At 41.3% G+C, this 18,233-nt stretch overlaps 1 protein-coding gene across 4 annotated transcripts in view; it reads right to left on the reverse strand.

Annotated features, from left to right (window-relative positions):
- Window positions 1–18,233, reverse strand: part of MAPRE2 (microtubule associated protein RP/EB family member 2) — a 167,074-nt gene that overhangs the window by 133,111 nt on the left and 15,730 nt on the right. For all 4 annotated transcript variants that reach the window (XM_058692359.1, XM_058692358.1, XM_058692361.1 and 1 more), the window contains exon 2: window positions 4,971–5,032. Coding sequence is in view for 1 of the 4 variants with exons in the window: in XM_058692358.1 (XP_058548341.1) it covers window positions 4,971–5,032 (62 nt within the window). In the remaining 3 variants the exon portion in view is untranslated. The remainder of the gene's footprint in view (window positions 1–4,970; window positions 5,033–18,233) is intronic.

The following is an 18,233-nucleotide window of genomic DNA, read 5'->3' on the forward strand; positions in this document are numbered from 1 at the left end:
TCTGTGCTGCCAGCTCAGAACCTGGACCCTGCTTCAGATTCTGTGTCTCCCTCTCTCTCTGTCCCTCACCCATTCTCTCTCTAAAATAAATAAATATAAAAATAAAGAAATAAGTGTATTCTCATTGCATCATTTATTGTCCTGAGTTTTAAAGGGTAACCTCATTAATACACAAAAGGACCCCTGTCAAGAACCTATAGCTCTAGGTGGGAAGGAGAAAGAAAAATACTTGCTGAGTGCCCATTATGTATCAACACTTACGTTTCTTCCAAGTGTTCTTACAACAAACTCAAGATGTAAAAACTCACGTGGCCAAGCTATTTGTCCAGATGCTAAAGGAGGAAAATGGCAGATGTAGGAATTTGTTCCACATTTCCCTCTCTACTAATCTATCCATCACTGTTTTAAGATTTAAAATTTAATTTAAAATTTAATTTAAAATTTAATTTAAAATTTAATTTAAAATTTAATTTAAAATTTAAAATTTAATTTAAAATTTAATTTAGCTAATTAGGGGCATCTGGGTGGCTCAGTCAGTTAAGCATCCGACTTCAGCTCAGGTCATGATCTCGCGGTCTGTGGGTTCGAGCCCCACATCGGGCTCTGTGCTGACAGCTCAGAGCCTGGAGTCTGTTTCAGATTCTGTGTCTACCTCTTTCTCTGACCCTCCCCTGTTCATGCTCTCTCCCTCTCTCTGTCTCAAAAATAAACGTTAAAATAAATAAATAAGATAAAATTTAATTTAGCTAAGTAAATTAAAATTTAAAATTTAAATTAAAAAATGTAATGTAAAAATTAGAATTTAAAGTTTGTTAGCAGTGGCCTGAAATGGATATGACACATATTGCTTCTACATGCAGAAAAAAAATGCATGGGCTAATTCTCTTTTTAGTTCTTATTACCCCTATGGTATAGGTAGGCAGGGAAAATTGCAGCACTGAGCACAGAACAAGCAGTGAGTGAGTCAGAAGTCAGGGTCTGGTGCCTGGACTTGGTCATCAAACATCCAATGGTAGGTTTGTCACTTAACTCTCCTCACCCAAGAACGTTCATCTTTAAAATGGGGGGAGTTGGATTAGACTGAAGTTCCTTCCAGCTGTTTAAAGAACAAGATGTAAATGAAACCCTTTTAATTCTTAGTGATTTGCTCCAGTCCTCAGCTGGTGAGGGCCAGGGATCCCAGCCCTAGCTCAGTGTATTCTCAGTGAATATACTCACTGAGGACTGAGTAGGGATGGGGCTAGAAGTATAGGCCAATTAAAAAAAATTTTTTTTAGTGTTTATTTTTGACAGAGAGAGAGAGAGAGAGAGAGAGACAGAGAGAGAGAGAGAGACAGAGCATGAGCAGGGGAGGGGCAGAGAGAGGGAGATACAGAATCTGAAGCAGGTTCCATGCTCTGAGCTGTCAGCACAGAGCCTGATGCGGGGCTCGAACTCAGACTGCGAGATCATGACCCGAGCTGAAGTCGGCCACTCAACCGACTGAGCCACCCAGGAGCCCCTAGGCCAATTTTAATTGGAATGTTGGGTCAGCCAACTAGAATAACCTTCAAACTTACAGAAGCAGATCTCCCGCAGATTATGAAAAGGAAACTAATGAGGAAGACTGTCAGAAGAGGAGTCAAGTAAAAGCTCCACTTCCAGAGAGGACCCTGGCTTTATCCCTACCCCCAGTGGATCCTCTGCTAGACAAGCCATCCTACTTAGTGTATTTTTTTAAAAAAAACAGTCAATTCCATTAGATGCTAACCTTTAAGAGCTCTATCTTATTTACCCTTATAACCTTAGCTTTTAGCGTAGCACCTGGCACGTAGTTAGCTATCCATAAATGTTTATGGTATGAACGGCCAATCTCCCCAACATGAGTATCCCAATCCAACTCACCTCCAAGGTTCAGCTCAGATGACACCTCTACCCTCCAACCCCAACCTTTCCTTCAACCTACCCTCCCAGGCTCCCGACACATCTTTCGGTATTTCTCCTATGGTGTATCTCATTTTGTATACAGTTATAGAGATTACATTTATCTATCTTAGCTTCCCAATAAGGTCAGACTTTGAGACATGAGCTATCTTCTGTTCACCATGGAAACTCTACAATATATAGTTTAGAGCAGGCACTCAATAAATGTGGGAAAAGCTTATCATTTTTATATGTATATCAAAGCAACTAGCACTGTTTTTTTTTACATATAGGAGACACTCAAATATTATTGAATTACATGCTCTTTCTGATCAAGTTGTGGTGAGGCTAGTCCTCTCAGTGTGCTAAGGACTCTAAACCTTTTGTGAAGAAATATGGTAAACTAGTTTAAACGTCTTAAGAATGGTCATATCTTTGAATAATCCACTTTTAGGATTTTGTACTAAGGAAATCAACAACAACAACAAAAAGATACAAATTAGACTGAACCAAACCAACAACAAAATTGGAGGCTACTACGGTATAATTGATATAATAGTGTTCCAAGGATAGTTCTGAAGATCTTCAAAGAAGCTTATGACTAACACTAAGTAAAACACAAAGTTCACATCCAATATAGAAAAACAGGAATACTTGTGAGAAAATAAAATATGCAAAAAACTCAAGTTATTTTGGGATGGTGTTGTTATGGGTGATTTTCTTATTTCCAAACTTTCTTATAAATGTATCATTTTTATAATAAAAGTTTGGCATAATCAACATTTATCTTTCCTTAATGTGGCTATATTTTCCATACATAGTTATTTAGTGAGGACCAAAGCATAAAATTGAATTGTCTACTAAACAGCTATGCTCCAGGATTTAACTCCAGGATTCAAAGGAGACCTCACTAGGGAGGCTATTCTGGGTCATAAGGTAGAAGGTACAGGCATTGTTGGGCATAGTGCAGAAACAGATTTGGATAAGGAGCAAGCAGCTAGACTCAGTCAAGGATTCTCAGGAACCACACAAGTGACTGAGATGACTCACTCAAGCAACTAATTACACTAGTTTCTGAGAGGGTTAAGTAAGGAGGCTGCAAGCCAGAAGGGATATGAAGAGCAAGGAGAGGAATTAAGAACAGTGGTCTTCTTGTTAAGGAGATAGGAAATGGTGGAGAACTATTATCTCACAAGGTTCTATAAACTATGGCTTGCCAGCCAAATGCCATCTACTGTATGTTTCTATAAATAATGTTTTATTGGAACATTGCTAAGCCATTTATGTATTGTCCATGGCGGTTTTCACACTATGAGTTGAATATTAGTGACAGAGACCGTATAGCCCACTGGGCAGAAAATATTCATGATGTGGCTCTTTACAGAAAAGGGAGCATTTGTCCTGTAGTCCTAGATATAAAGACATTTATAAATAGACACCCCATTTAGGCATCGGGGTACCTTTTTCTATTACTTTTTCTTTGAACATACCAGTCTAGGAGATAGGCATCTATAGAATTTATCATCCAAATGCAGATACTTTTGAGGGTGAAAGGGGGTGCTCATGAGACCATGCTCCCAGACAATGAAGTAAACCAGGACTATCCCAGACGCATGGGCCCCCTACCATAAGGGCTGGTAGCAAAAGAAGTTTCAAAGAACACTCAAGGTCTGCTTTTAGATGTATGAATCAAGCTCAGGTGACTCTCCTGGTCTCCTTGATTCTTTCTACTTTAATTGCCCTCAGACGCCTTTCTACTTCCTTCTGTCCCAGCTCTGGTCCTTGAAAAGCCCCGCTGCTTGGATACCACTCAGAGTTCAGGATCTCCATTTTCATTAGAGCAAAAGGAAAAAAGTTTACTCATCACATTTAAATAAATTATTTCACACCACTACAAGAATTTTATACCTGCAAATTTCACTTGGTTTGATACCAAGATAACTCCTTAAAATGCTATCCTTTGTTAGTATTTAAGCTTTCTCTTCTCAAATAATTAAGAAATAACCATTAATCACAGCATTTATCACAATGAAACCCCAAACCAAATATATTATCCATTGATTTGAGCTTTTAGTAGTGAAACTTTTTTTTTTTTTTTTTTTTTTGGTAAAAATTTTTGGTGTTGGGGAAAGAAATAAAACTAAAGATGTTTAGAGCATTTTTGGTGAAGTCTTGGACGTTTTACTCAGACTGTTCTCTGAACAACAGTAGCTCACAGCTTTGAAACCTCTGTGGATGGCTTTCCAAAGGTTGCCATCTGGTGGAATTTCAGTTAATTGTTCCTTTGTTCTAGGGAGCTGCTGGAGGTGAGTGAACCTTGAAGGCATTAGAGAGACTCAGAATATCAGTGAGAGATAAGTGAAGTTCAAATGATAGGGTCTCAAACACAAACCCCAAACTGAAAAAAAAAAAAATGAGGCTTTGAGTCTTTGTCTCCTTCCCAAATCCTCTCCGCTCCCTATTGTAAAGTCTGAGAATTTGCCTTGATTTTGGTTATAAATAAATGAAATAGAATATTTGTTCACAAATAATACTGAATGTCCTGAGATTACTTGATTACATCTTGATATTCTCCCTTCACTTATCACTAACAATATCTCCAAAAGTAAACTTTAAAATTTTTTTTTTCAACGTTTTTTATTTATTTTTGGGACAGAGAGAGACAGAGCATGAACGGGGGAGGGGCAGAGAGAGAGGGAGACACAGAATCGGAAACAGGCTCCGAGCCATCAGCCCAGAGCCTGACGCGGGGCTCGAACTCACGGACCGCGAGATCGTGACCTGGCTGAAGTCGGACGCTTAACCGACTGCGCCACCCAGGTGCCCCTCCAAAAGTAAACTTTAATTTGCTTGGCCATTTTTAGAGGACTTGCTGATAGCAGTTAATTAGCCCTTGATACACTTGAGAGATAGATTATAGATTGAAAAATAATGTTTTAACGGAGAATGTTTACTGGAATACTTTAATTGTAAAATGGGATTTTGAAAATAAATTGTTACAAAGGCACCAATACTTCAATTCCATCAGTAGACAAGGATTCCCACACTATTTTATATTTAAACCCTACCTTGAGCATCCAGGCTCTCTCCCTGGCTGTCGAGATGAACCGTACCGTTGAGAAGTGGGATTCTGGGATAGTAAGAAAAAGAAAAAGAACGTTTAATAGGATGAAAACATGGGAGCAAAGAGTTATAATTGAGTTCATTGGGTGTAGTCAGCTATGGAAAGGGACATCGAAACGTACGCACAATAACAAAACACAGTTGGTTTTACCACAGGGGAGAGATTAAGTTAGGCAAGCAACAGGGTTCTCAGTCTCTATTTTAGATTAATTTTTAGGTTGATTATGGTTTGTGAGTATTTAGCATGTCAATTTTATGAAAGTAATTTCTTATCTTTTCACCATTCCCTGTGATAGTCTGAAGCAATGAGAATTCATGTGTTAGCAGGAGGCAGAGCCTCTATGGGGTATCAAAGGTCAACATCAAACTTCCTGAAACTTCAGCTTATTTTCAGGGTTTATTTTTTTCAGGGTACACTCCATGCCCAGCACAGAGTCCAACACAGGGCTTGAACTCACCACCCTGAGGATCAAGACCTGAGCAGAGATCAGGAGATGCTTAACCCACTGAGCCACCCAGGCATCCCTATTTCAGGTTTCAGATCTAGTATCAACACAGGCTTATTCTTCTAATCGGAAGATATTTTTTAATAGTTTTAAAAATTTTTAAATAAATTAAAAAATAATTTCTTTTTGAGAGAGAGACAGAGCCAGCAGGAAAGGAACAGAGAGGGAGACACAGAATCCGAAGCAGGCTCCAGGCTCTGAGCTGTCACCACGAGCCCTACACAGGGCTTAAACCCACAAACAGCAAGTTCGTGACCTGAGTCGAAGTCAGATCTTTAACCGACTGACCCACCCAGGTGCCCCAATAGTTTATTCATTTTTGAGACAGCATGTAAGTGCGCGCGCGTGCGCACGCACACACACACACACACACACACACACACACACACACACACACACAGAGTGGGGGAGTGGCAAAGAGTGATAGGGAGACACAGGATCAGAAGGGACCTATCTGCTGACAGCAGAAAGCCTGATCCAGGGCTGGAACTCACTAACCTTGAGATTGTGACCTGAGCCAAAGTCAGACGCTTTACCTACTGAGTCACTGAGGTACTCCTAGTCAGAAGATTTTGAGAGGCTAGGCATTCTAAACAATGCCAGGATCCAACTTAAAAATATATATACCAACAAATGATAATTTGTGTCAATTAGCTATTTCTCTTCCAAACATGCTCTTGCTAAGTGAGAAGACAGTAAACTGATGAAGGACGGATCTAATTCTTGAGGCTAAGAAATGTGTCTCAATTCCAGATTTTGAGGATCCAGTGTCAGGGTGGGGAGTGGATGGTTACTGGGGAGACTGTTTATGGCTCAAGCTGGTGCTGCTGAAAAGGACCCAAGATGTATATGTGCACAAGCCTTAATGGTCTTTCTGCGCCCCCCCCCCCCAAAAGAACACATCAGAAATGACTGCTGCCTTCCACATAGGCCCTCACCCTGCACACTGCTCTTCTGAAATGGTCCTGTAACAGAAAATACAAATGCCTTTGGTGCCTACTTGGTTTTTTAAAAAGTCAATTGCATAAAAATAAATTATTTGTGGCACACCCGATGCAATGTGATTAATCCTAGACACAGTTCTAGAGATGTTGCTGGGAGATTTAAAAAAAAAAAAAAAAAAGGGGGGGGGGCACTTTACACCTTTTCTGTAAGGCAAAATGGAGATGGTAAGACAGTGCAAGGAAAAAAAAAATAGAAACAAGATAGTAGGTGCTGAGAGAAGTAAAGGTAGGAGCTGATTTTTCAACGTTATACTCTTCAGTAATGGAGCTTAAAAGGCATTTGTAAATTTGGCTTGTTTAAAAAAAAAAAAAATCAGAAAATTTAATATACATGGTCTTGAGGACCGAACTCCAGTAACAATTTTTTCTTTCCAAGAGAACAAGTAGAATTTCTTTAAATATTTTAGAGCAGAGTTTAATTGCATAGGTATTTCACATCTTTCCATAAATCTAACGATAGCTGATTAAAAAAAAAAAAATCAGACAAAAAAATCTGTTCCCATCCATGTCATTTTCCTAAGTCCTCCAATCTTCCAGCAATTAATTGAATTACACTAAAATTTTCATTTACCTTATTTAACTATGTTACCAGGGAAAGGACTGGCCACCCAGCTAGGAAGCAAGAGTACAAAAGTTCCAAGTTTACCTATAAACTAGATAATTCACCCTTTGAAAGTTCAGGATTGGCTGTATACAATTGGTCTTTTTCTGCTGACAATGACCCATTGCTCATTTTCCAACAGCTGTAATGGGTCAGTTTGAATGGGATCATTTACTGAAAACTATGCACCGATCATTTCACACATTTTATCTAATTTAATCTTCAAAGTCTTAATACCAATTAAGAAACTGAGGCTCAGGGTAGTGGTGCCATATCCAGGGTGGTAGATAGATGTCCATATCATGCATCTAGAAAGTGACCCTTTCTGACAAGAGTCTGATGGACTCATGTGTCTGCTCAGCCTTTCACCCATAGCATGTGCCACTGTAAAACCAGGCCTTCGCCATAGATTTGAAGACCACAGACAGTCTTTGCTCTGCTCGTGGCAGAGAAGTGCTCAGTAAGGCACAACCTTGCAAGGTGGCAGGTGAGGCAGTTTTGTCTGTGATGTGCGACAGCAGCAAAGCAGTTCTTATCCATAAATTTTATACTTTATGTAAAAATTAAAAATGGAGCACAGTATAAATACAAAATAGAAAACTATGAGAAACATAGAAAACCTTTGAGACCTAGGGCCTGGCAAAGAGTTCTTAGCCTTGATTCCCAAAACACAATCCATAAAAGGTAAAGTTAAATACACTGGACTACATCAAAATTAAAAACTTTTGTCCCTGTGAATTGGATGTAAATACAAGGTATAAACTAGGAGAAAGTACTTGCAAACCATAGATCTCACAAGAGGACTAGTTTCTAGAATAAAGAGTTCTGAAAGCAATTAAAAAAATTCAGTTGAAAAGTGGGCAAAAGACGTGAACAGGCATTTATCTGAAGAGGATATATAAATAGTTAATAAGTATATGAAATGATATTTAACATTAGCCACTATGTGGGTGAAAATTAAAAACCATAATGAGATATCACTACACACATAGCAGAATGGCTAAAATAAATAGTGACAACTTGAAATACTGATGAAGATGTGAAGAAACGAGAGCAGTCACATCACTTCTAAGAATGTCTAAGGGTTCTGCTACCCTGCCAAACATTTTTGTTTTAACACACAACTACCATACAATCCACCAATTGTACCTCTAGGCATTTTTCCAAATTAAAATGTACGTTTACAGCGGTTTTGTTTGGTTTTAGCAGTAGTCAAAAGCCAGAGACAACCCAGACGTCCTTCAACAGGTTAACGGTTAGTCGAACTGTGGCACATCCCTACCACGGAATGCTACTTAGCAATAGAAAAGAACAATTCATACATACAACTTAGACCAATTTCCAGAGAATTATCCTGTGTGAAAAAAAGGCAATCCCCAAAGGCCATATACTGTATGATTACATTTATCTGACAGTCTCAAAATAAGTATAGAATTGGAGCACAGATTAATGGTTGTGGGGTAGAGAAAGAGAAGCAGGAGTGGCAGGAAGAGGGGGTGATTATAAAGAGGCAACATAAGGCATCCTTGTGATAGAAGTGTTCTGTATCTTCAACACATATTAGTGTCGATATCCTGGTTGTGATGTTATAAGTTTGTAAGTTGTTGGGACACCTGGGTGGCTCAGTCAGTTAAGTGTCCAACTCTTGATTTGGCTCCAATTGTCATCTCCCAGTCATAGGATCGAGCCCCCTGTTGGCCTCTGCATGGACAGTGTGGACCTGATTGTGATTCTCTCTCCCTTTTGCTCTCTGCACCTCCCCCCTCCCCAGATGACCAACATAAAAATATTAAGATGTTACCACAGAGGGGGAGAACAGAGTAAAGGGTATATGGGAGAGAGCTCCATATCATTCCTTACAAGTACATGTTAATGCACAATGATCTAAAAACAAAAAGTTTAATTCAAAAAAGATTGGCCAGTAATTACAATTGAGGGGGAAGCTCTCTTATTTTCTTACCTTTTTAGAGAAGAACAAAAGCCCCAAAACAGTGGGCAAGATGGGGTTAGGAATTTGTCCCACTTCGCACAGATCCAAGAAAAAAGCTCACCCACGGTTCTAGCATGCAGAAACCACTGCGAACAGTTCACTCTTGCCTACCTTAGAGTTCTCTATCATCCCCCTTTTCCACATTAACCTTAATAAACTTTCATTTAAAGTCAAAGTGTTGATACAAATACACTCAAAACCAGAACTAACTTCTAAGTAGTTTGTTATGCTCTGCATTTTTGAAACGATCTCTCCTACCTTCAGGTTCAGGCGATTCAAGAATTTCCAATTCCCACCCTTATTGGCTCAGGACTAGCATGTCATCTCCTGCGGTTCTCGTAGATGACAAGGTAGGTGTTCTGTATTCTAAACCGGGTCACACTACAGAAGAGCACAACTGTAACCACCCCTACACAAGCATGAGCTTACAGGGTTTTCTTTTACGTTAGAAGAGACCATGTTGACTTCTACTCTTCCTATTTTAAGCGCTAGGCAGCTTCTCAGAAATGAGCCAGCCGCGGTCTCTTGGCCTGCTGGTTTTAACTGCAGAGAGCAGGTGTCTTTGTTAGAGTAAGAGTCACGACACAGCCAAACTCTTTAACAGAGCACATTCTCAGTTACTATAAAAGTCTATTTTCCTTCATCCTCTAGCAATTTCAAATCCTCTTTCTTTGAAGAAACTTGGAATTCTGGCATCCCATGTGTGGGGCATAGAGCATCTGTCCTAGCTTGAGAGTCCCCTCTAGAGACTGCTTCCATGTCTGGCCATATAGCCATAGGCACTTAAGAGGTCTCAGAATCAAGAAGGGGTTGTAAAGACTTTCCAATCATGCCCCACCATTGAAAGATCTCGCTCTTTCTTCAGTGCCCTGTATCTAACCAGTGAGGCTTCTGATCAGTGCAAGGTTAAAGCATTCTCTGCACAAAAGAGATGGGAGTCACAGCCTCTCCAGTTGCTCCTGGCTGTATTTTCTGGGAAGGGGACACTTCTGGGACATGAACCGAGGTTTTCCCCTCCAGAGAAGGGCCAAGTGATCTCTGGACCTTCAGAATGAGCTGTATCCTCAATTCCAAACTCCTGGTGCTGCTGTGAGATATCGAATCACTCCAGTTATAAATCACATGCTTTAGTGTGGGAGGTCCACAACTTTCTAGGAATAAAGCAGAATGTAAGCATTAACAGAAAGTCACAGACTATTAATCCTTAGGCTGATCCTACTCCATATTAGCCTTCTGAAGAGTCCTGCCTCCGCCAAGCACCACCTCAATTATTGGCCTCGGTTGGGTGGGTTGGACTCAGGGCCTTCCCCAGGGCAGCAGCAGGAGGTCAAGAGCCCGCCCAGTTCAACTATCTCAGGGGACCGAGAGGCATGACTGCCGGGAAGCACAGAACTGAGCACACACCAGGGAAACCAAAACCAAATGAGATTATCTGGCAAGTAAAGGAGGTCAAATTACACTGACTCTTGGGCACTGAGTGTGGTACAACACATTCCTCTCCTTAAGCAAGGCAGACTACAAAATGACCCATATTGTATATTTAAGTGCTTTTGAAAAATTATAGCTGGCGGATAAAGGGATTTTGGTGGAATACATTAAGAACGGTAATGATGTTAAAACTTCTTTTGGTCGTGTGATTTAGGCTTCTATAAAAATAAAATATAATCCCCCCAAACGGTCTTAAGTCATAGCTATAATAAAATAGAAATTCAGTTATTTTCATACAAATGGAGCCTCACCCCCTCTTAGAATCCTCCTTTATCCATCTGCTACTTCCCATGCGAACCTAGATTAAAATAATTTGAGAGTGCCCTTTCTATTCTAGAATAGACTACTCACAGTGCTCAAGGCATGAAAGTAAAATAAAAAAGACAGACCTGAGAAACTACATGAGAAATGCCATATGTATTAATTCTGTGAAAGGTTCTTAATAATTACATGACTTCACTATCCTCTTATCTGTTTGTAATCAGATACCCTTGAAAATAGTTGGAATGGAAGAACGGCTCCTTTCCTCACAAGTTGACTGCTAATAACACGTAGCAGAATGTTCGTGAATAAAGAAAGTAGTACAGTGAATGGGATCAGATTCATTTTAAGAGCCCAGCATCCTAATTTAGCCTTTGGGTTATAGTAGAAGCTAAATCCTCCCTTTACATGTGTCCTGTCTTTATGGTCTTATTCTTTTGACCACCCAAAGAAGAAATACAATAACAAAGTGGAAGTATTGAAAGGGTAACGGGAAATTTAATAAGACTTTGGTCATAGCAAGAAGATTAGGATACCAGGTACGAAGGGTTGCTAAGACCTCTCTCAAAAGGTGGATAGCCATTGTCCACTTGTAGCGTTGTGTGGGAAGATTTTCAAACTAACATTTTCAGCAGTCTGTTAGAAGTGTTAAGTGGATGGAAACTTCTTGAAATACGCAGGATTATTTGCTTAGCCTCTACCCCCAGATTTTCTGTTGGTGCTGGTGTGCATCCTATAACCCTCATGTAACCACCACCAACACTGTTTTGGTAGGGGGTCCTACTGTGGGGTTTTCTAGAAGAGACCCACTTTCAAAATATTTGGGGGCTGGATCAGTCATCATTAAATGGGGAAATTTAGGCTGAATTCCACTCACCTGGAATCTAGTGAGGCTCCAGAACAGAAGTACCGATTATGTTATCAGGGATCAAACTTGGGTGGGTGGGTTGTGGAGCATAGGGAAACAAACCCCCATCTATTCTAAGAACTAAATCTGGGCCAAATACCCAACTTGAAATGTTTCCTAAAGACTTTTCTTTCCACAATTATGCAGGTCTATAGCTCTTCCTGTTTTTTGTAGTCTATTGGTTTATTAACACGAATACGACATGGACATAAGCAGTCTGTTATTTTCTTCACTGGGCAGCCTGGCATTGGGATTGGGGACTGATGGCCAGCTGGGCTGCTCTTTCCACAAGGGCTCTGAGGTGCTTGCAGGAGACGTTGTGAGCAATCTCTACACAGTAAGATTTGTTGCACATCAGCAGCACTTCAAGCTTCTTGATGTTGTGGACCAGAAACTTGTGGAAGGCACTGGAGAGCATGTGCTTGGTTTTCTTGTTGCTCCTGTAGTCAATGTCGGGCACAAGATCGTGCCCTTGAATCTTCTGTGTACCCTATTGTCAGTGCCTCTAGATTTCCACCAACTGTGCTTAATTTTGACACCTCGGTCTGACTGGTGCCAGATGAGCTTCTTGGCCCTCTTTTTACCAAACTTGGGCTTCACCAGAGGTCTGGGGGCGGCAGTGGTCCCAACCAGGAGCTGGCTTCTACCCCTGCAGGCAGCACCGGGGAAGAGGATGGCTCTCCATTTTGTAAAAATGTTTCACATACATCATCTCACTCAGATCTTGAAATCTCAATTCTTTCTCCACAGGTTCACTGTGCTCGCCTTTTGGCTACTGCCTTTTGCTCCTTGATTTTTCTTCCTTAGAAACTCTCATCTGCTATGGAGTTGCAGAGCCCTCTAAATCAGCTTTTCCCCAGATGGTTCCCCTCACTCTCTGCCTTCCAGGGGGTGTTTTTAGACATTCCCTCCTGGTCATCTCCCTCCACCTCAAAGAAATTAAATACTACCGAATAGATTTTATCTGTTAGGGTAGAGCTTTAGACGGCCACAAACCACTGTAATATCTGATTTTTGTCCCCATTGAGAGGGCATGCTCCAATCCAATTGAACAAAAATATCACGCAACGTCTCTGGGCTGAGATGTAGGGATACAACCAGGAACCAGGTAGGCCCTGTCCTCCTACTCGGTTAGATACAAAACCCTTTTTTGCTTAACCCCTAAAAAGAGTCATCAATCACAGGAACTTATTGTAGGAAATCACACAGCTGATGAAGGATAGAGCTGGGACCCAAACTCTGGTCTTCCGAGTTTCAAATCACATGCTCTTCCTATGAATCTGTTCTGACCCATTCTCCTTTTTTCTCCCCTTAGCTCAGGCTTTCTTTGCATTTTAAAATTCAATTTCATATTTTTGGAGCAACAGAGCACCACGTTTTAATCTTCATAATTTTTTTATGCAGTTCCTAATCACTCATTTGTGTAACATTTATTGAACCCATGAGAACAGTTACCGCTTACGTGCGGCTTCTATGTGTCAGGTGCGGTCCTAAGTGTGTTCCCTGAATCAGCTCATTTACTTCCCGCTGTAACATTCTGAGGGATGTGATTTCTTATTTTCATCTTACAGCTACATGGAGGCTTGTGGCAGGGCCAGGACTTGGGACCTCGTGAACATAATGTTACACACCTTTTAGGTCCTAGGCACCCTGCTAGGTGCCGGGGCTCTAAAGGGTGAGAAATTTACAGTGCAGCCATCCAGGGGCTAATAGACACACTCATAACTATACCATGAGGCTGTGAATGCAAGCATATTGACAGGGAGGGTCAAGAACAAAGAGGAAAAATGTATGACTGCTGTTTCCTGGATGATCTGTAGGATTTGAAGGCCATTGTTTTCCTCATTCTGAAAATTAGAGAAAAAGAAGTATTTTCCTGCTCAGTTTCCTTTATGGCAGTGCTTTTCAGATTTTGAGTCAGCCAGGAATCTTAAAATTCAAATTATGATTCTATAGGCCTGGGGTGGGGTCTGAGATTCTGTCTTTCTAGAAACTTCTAGATGCTGCTGCTGGTCCAGGAACCACACTCTGAGTTGCACAGAATCTGTTCTCAGAGCTTTTCCCACAATCTGCTATGTGCTGATCAGGGTTGCACTTAGATGGGCCATCCACTCAGACAATTCCAACTGATGTAAACTCATTTATAGCTCAGACCTTGTCACCAAAGATGGATCAAAGCAAAATTTAGGAGGTAAAGTCCATCCTTGGGACACATTTTTCCTTGCTCCACTGCTCCCAACATCCCTAATCCCCCAGTGGTCACGTACTCATCAAGAGTTTCAGGTCCTTAGAGAAAGTTCTCTGCTTTCCAAGAGGATGTGTAGCTAATTAACTAATCTGTGCAAATGCGTTGGGGAGTGCTAATCACAACCATTTGTTATTTCTTCTCCTGCTGACCCAAATGGCTGGTTCTGGCTTTGGTTACACTGGTGCCCTCAATGAAGCCATGTTTATCTTCCCTTGCATAGGGAAGGGACTCAGCTGAATTTACTGCACATACATCCAGTGTGCTTGAGACACACGAGGATGCTCAGGTGAGCTAAGTAGTCTCTCTAAAACAAAAAGGGAGCAAAAAAAACAAAACAAAAAAAAACCCCAAAAACAAAACCAAAAACAAAAACAAAAACACTTAAGTTTGCAGAAGCTAACTCTTTTGGTAACTCTAGTATACTTGAACTGTCATTTTGCCTAAAAGAATCAGGTTCAAAGTAGGTTTTGAGATTGCCAGCACTTTCTAACAACACTCCTGGACAAGTCATGACTTCTCCAGGTGCACTTGCATTTTTTTTTCTAACTTTTAATGTTTATTTTTGGCAGAGAGGGAGACACAGAATCTGAAGCAGGCACCCGGCTCTGACTGTCAGCACAGAGCTTGATGTGGGGCTTGAACTCACAAACCAAAAGACCTGCAGTCAGATGCTTCACCAACTGAGCCACCCAGGTGCACCTCCCCCTCCCCCACCTTTTTAAATTTTAACTTGCATATTCAAACTGAGGGAAAAGAAGCAAATATTCTGACATGAATGGTAAGAGTCCTCATCGGTGATGGGCTGTATACCAAAATGGACTTATCAACCCATTTTTTGAAACCCCATTCATCTTTCCATGGGAAATAGGAGGCTGTTACAATTTAATAGCTTTATGAACAAAAGGGAACTTTGAGGGCTACGTGGAGAATCCAACTCTCCTTTGTAAATCCGCCTGGTATAAAGGGCACTGGACCTGGAATAAATTCCCTGGGACTGAGGTTCTCCCCCTTATGTGAACTGTGCATATACCATTTAAACTCCAGGCTCCAGTTTTTATGGTTTCCTGTCAAGTGCAGCTACTTAGAGTGTTCGTGCTACATAGAAGCATCCTTTACTGCAAATTTCTCTGTAAATGGGAAACACTCATGATCATCATCACTATTAAATAATTGGGTTTGAACCACATCTCCCTTGTCAATTGGATCTGAATATTAGTTACAGGATCAGGAAGTTGAAGTACAATCAATTATGGCAAAAACCAACGGCTTGGAAAGAATGGGAGAGAATGCCCATCTGAAGGGATCGTGTGGGTGTGGCCTTGAGCAGGACCCTCACTCACAATAGGTGAAGCCTCTTGTGCTGCCTCTTCTGTAGTCCGTGACCTCAGCACATTCCACGGCTTGACCACAGATCTATTAAGGTTGGCAGTGGAGGGAGGGAGGAAAGAAAAAAAAAAAAAAAAAGCAAAGCACAAAGCTGTCTTTTGATCACAAGTAGAACTTTCCCTGTTAGCTTTAGGTCAAATACTAGTTAGATCAGGCCATTGTAGGGATTTCATGCTTCGCAGACATGACTGCGAGTTTTGTCTCGCAGGGTTTTAAGATTCTTCTTAAGGTTTTGTCTCGCAGGGTTTTAAGATTCTTCTTAAGGTCTTGACATGCAGGGTTTTAAGATTCTTCTTTAAGGTTTTGACATGCAGGGTTTTAAGATTCTTCTTTCTTTCAAATCTTTTCAAATCTTCCTAGAGAAGCTAGTTTTTCTGCCTTTTGGTTCCTCCCCATCCCACAAGGTGCTTCCTTTCTGCTCCCCATGGGGAGATCTACCGCACCCCCTGGTCTTCCCATGAGCACAAGGTGCTGGAGAGCCAGGAGGAGGAGGACCTCTTGTGTCTGCCTGTACTTTGGGGAAGCTCAGTACAACTCACTGCTGGACTGGATCAGTAGTCCCGCTTGTCCAGGTCTTCCCTGATCTCTAACAGGGTAAGATCTACGACCTGTGTATAGCTCAGCCCAGGCCCACTGAGGGAGAGAGGACCAAATACTGACAACCAGGCATGTGGGGAAAAGGGAGCTCAGCAGGCGATCTGAGTGGATGCTCTTTAAAATGTGCCTGCTCCAGGGGGGCCTGGGTGGCTCAGTCGGTTAAGCGGCCGACTTCAGCTCAGGTCACGATCTCACGGTCCGTGAGTTCGAGCCCCGCATCGGGCTCTGGGCTGACGGCTCAGAGCCTGGAGCCTGCTTCCGATTCTGTGTCTCCCTCTCTCTCTGCCCCTCCTCCGTTCATGCTCTGTCTCAAAAATAAATAAAACGTTAAAAAAAAAAAAAATTAAAATGTGCCTGCTCTGCCAGAAATCCCACCACTTTCCTATTTGGATCTACAATGGCCTCATATGTCAGAAGCTTAAATCCTACCACTACTTCTGCCCCGTGGCAATTTAAATAATTCACAGTGCTAACGTGCTATTGAAATGATTTATTTTCCTCATGTTTTGAAAAGCTCATGGGTTCTCTGAAGTACAGTTCCCATTACATTTCCTATTATAGTTCATTCTAAGAGATGGATTCACAACTACCTTTTGGAGCGCTGGGATATCTTGTGGGGGAAGCAGAGGGAAAGGGAAGATACCCTCCTAATCGAGGAGGCTAGAGGTCACAGGTGAATTGAGTTGTTTGCATTGCACCTAAAGCAGAGTTGGGACACAACCCATGTCCCCCCACAATCAATTTAAGTTGACTTGTTAATAAGAACAGTAAGAATGATGTGGTTTCTAACTTACAAAGATTGTGTAAGCAGAGGAGAGGCCAGCATTCTTGGTCTTAACTCCTAACTCATGCTTATTTGTCTTTTGAAGATTTTGGTAGATATTACTGCTTCCTCTTTGAGTGTATTCTTTCTCTAAAATTTTAATTCTTCATCAATGGAATTTAACTTCCTCTTAGTTTTTTAAGCTCTAGAGCCTCTGTTCATGATCTTTAGGAGATAATTTTTTCAGATAGGGAAATCAAAGTATGAAAGTCTCCCCACGCCATACAAAAGTAACAATAACACAGTTATTAACTACTTAACTTTCAAAAACAAACTCCCCAAAATGTGAAAAACCAAAAAATACACGTGGCTTTTAGATTCCAAGAGCAACGCTCAAACCACGAAGCCTCATACGAGTTGAGTGTTAAAGGTCTCTTTCCTTTGGGAGGGGCCACAAACCCCATGGGAAAATATGACTCAAAAGGACTTGGGCTTGAGGTCACCGTGTACAGAACACAATTGTTCTCCCCATCCTGCATGGCTCACCTGCGTCAGATTGCTCAACAAGGTACACTCTGAAGGTGTCAAATGACTCTTAAAAACCCCACCCAAGGTTCCCTGTCTGGGCGAAATTACGATGAATAGCATCATCAGACACGCAGATAAGCAGTTTAGGACAGAATAACAATGTAATACACTCTTCCACAAGAGAAGCCACACTCAGATGCACACTCAAGTTGGTGTCCATGGCGATGGGTCAGCACAGCGACAAGCTCCCAAAGGGGAAAAGAAGCCACACATTCTTCAATATAGTTATATTCCCTGTGGTCTATGGGGCTAATTGTGAGAGCCGCTGGTAAGCAGTACCAGGAGCCTCTGGTTAGCAGTACCAGGAGCCTCTGGTTCCTTTCAAATAAGACAAACAATAGCCTTGCAGGACAGACATTTCTTGTTTCTGGGTACAACTTGATTCCAAAGCCCTCATCCGTCTCCTGCTAATTCAGAACAGCAGCCTCCCAGGCTAAGCCTCATTCCATCAGATTGTTCACCCTTGAGTTCACAAGACGTTCCTTCCACAGTGAAAGGACCAAGTGGTTCCTGAACACAGAGAAAGCTCCTGTTCAGCTGCTGTTTCATTTTAGTAGGAGTTCAGAAACATCACTGTAGAAGTACTTGCTCTTTGTCTACAGTTTTAAAACCAGTATCTGGAAAAAAGAAAAAAAGTCCTCAGGGTGTCAGGGGTTCACTTTGAAAGTGGGGCTGGAGGAAAGGCAGGATGGTGGACAAGAGTTCTATCATGAGACTTTTTTTGGATAACAGGTTTGTTGTTTTTTTTTTTAATTTTTTTTTTTAATTGTTTTTTCAACGTTTTTTATTTTATTTTTGGGACAGAGAGAGACAGAGCATGAACGGGGGAGGGGCAGAGAGAGAGGGAGACACAGAATCGGAAACAGGCT

The sequence above is a fragment of the Neofelis nebulosa genome, chromosome 11 (genome assembly GCF_028018385.1).
Source record: "Neofelis nebulosa isolate mNeoNeb1 chromosome 11, mNeoNeb1.pri, whole genome shotgun sequence".
Taxonomy (NCBI): Eukaryota; Metazoa; Chordata; class Mammalia; order Carnivora; family Felidae; genus Neofelis; species Neofelis nebulosa.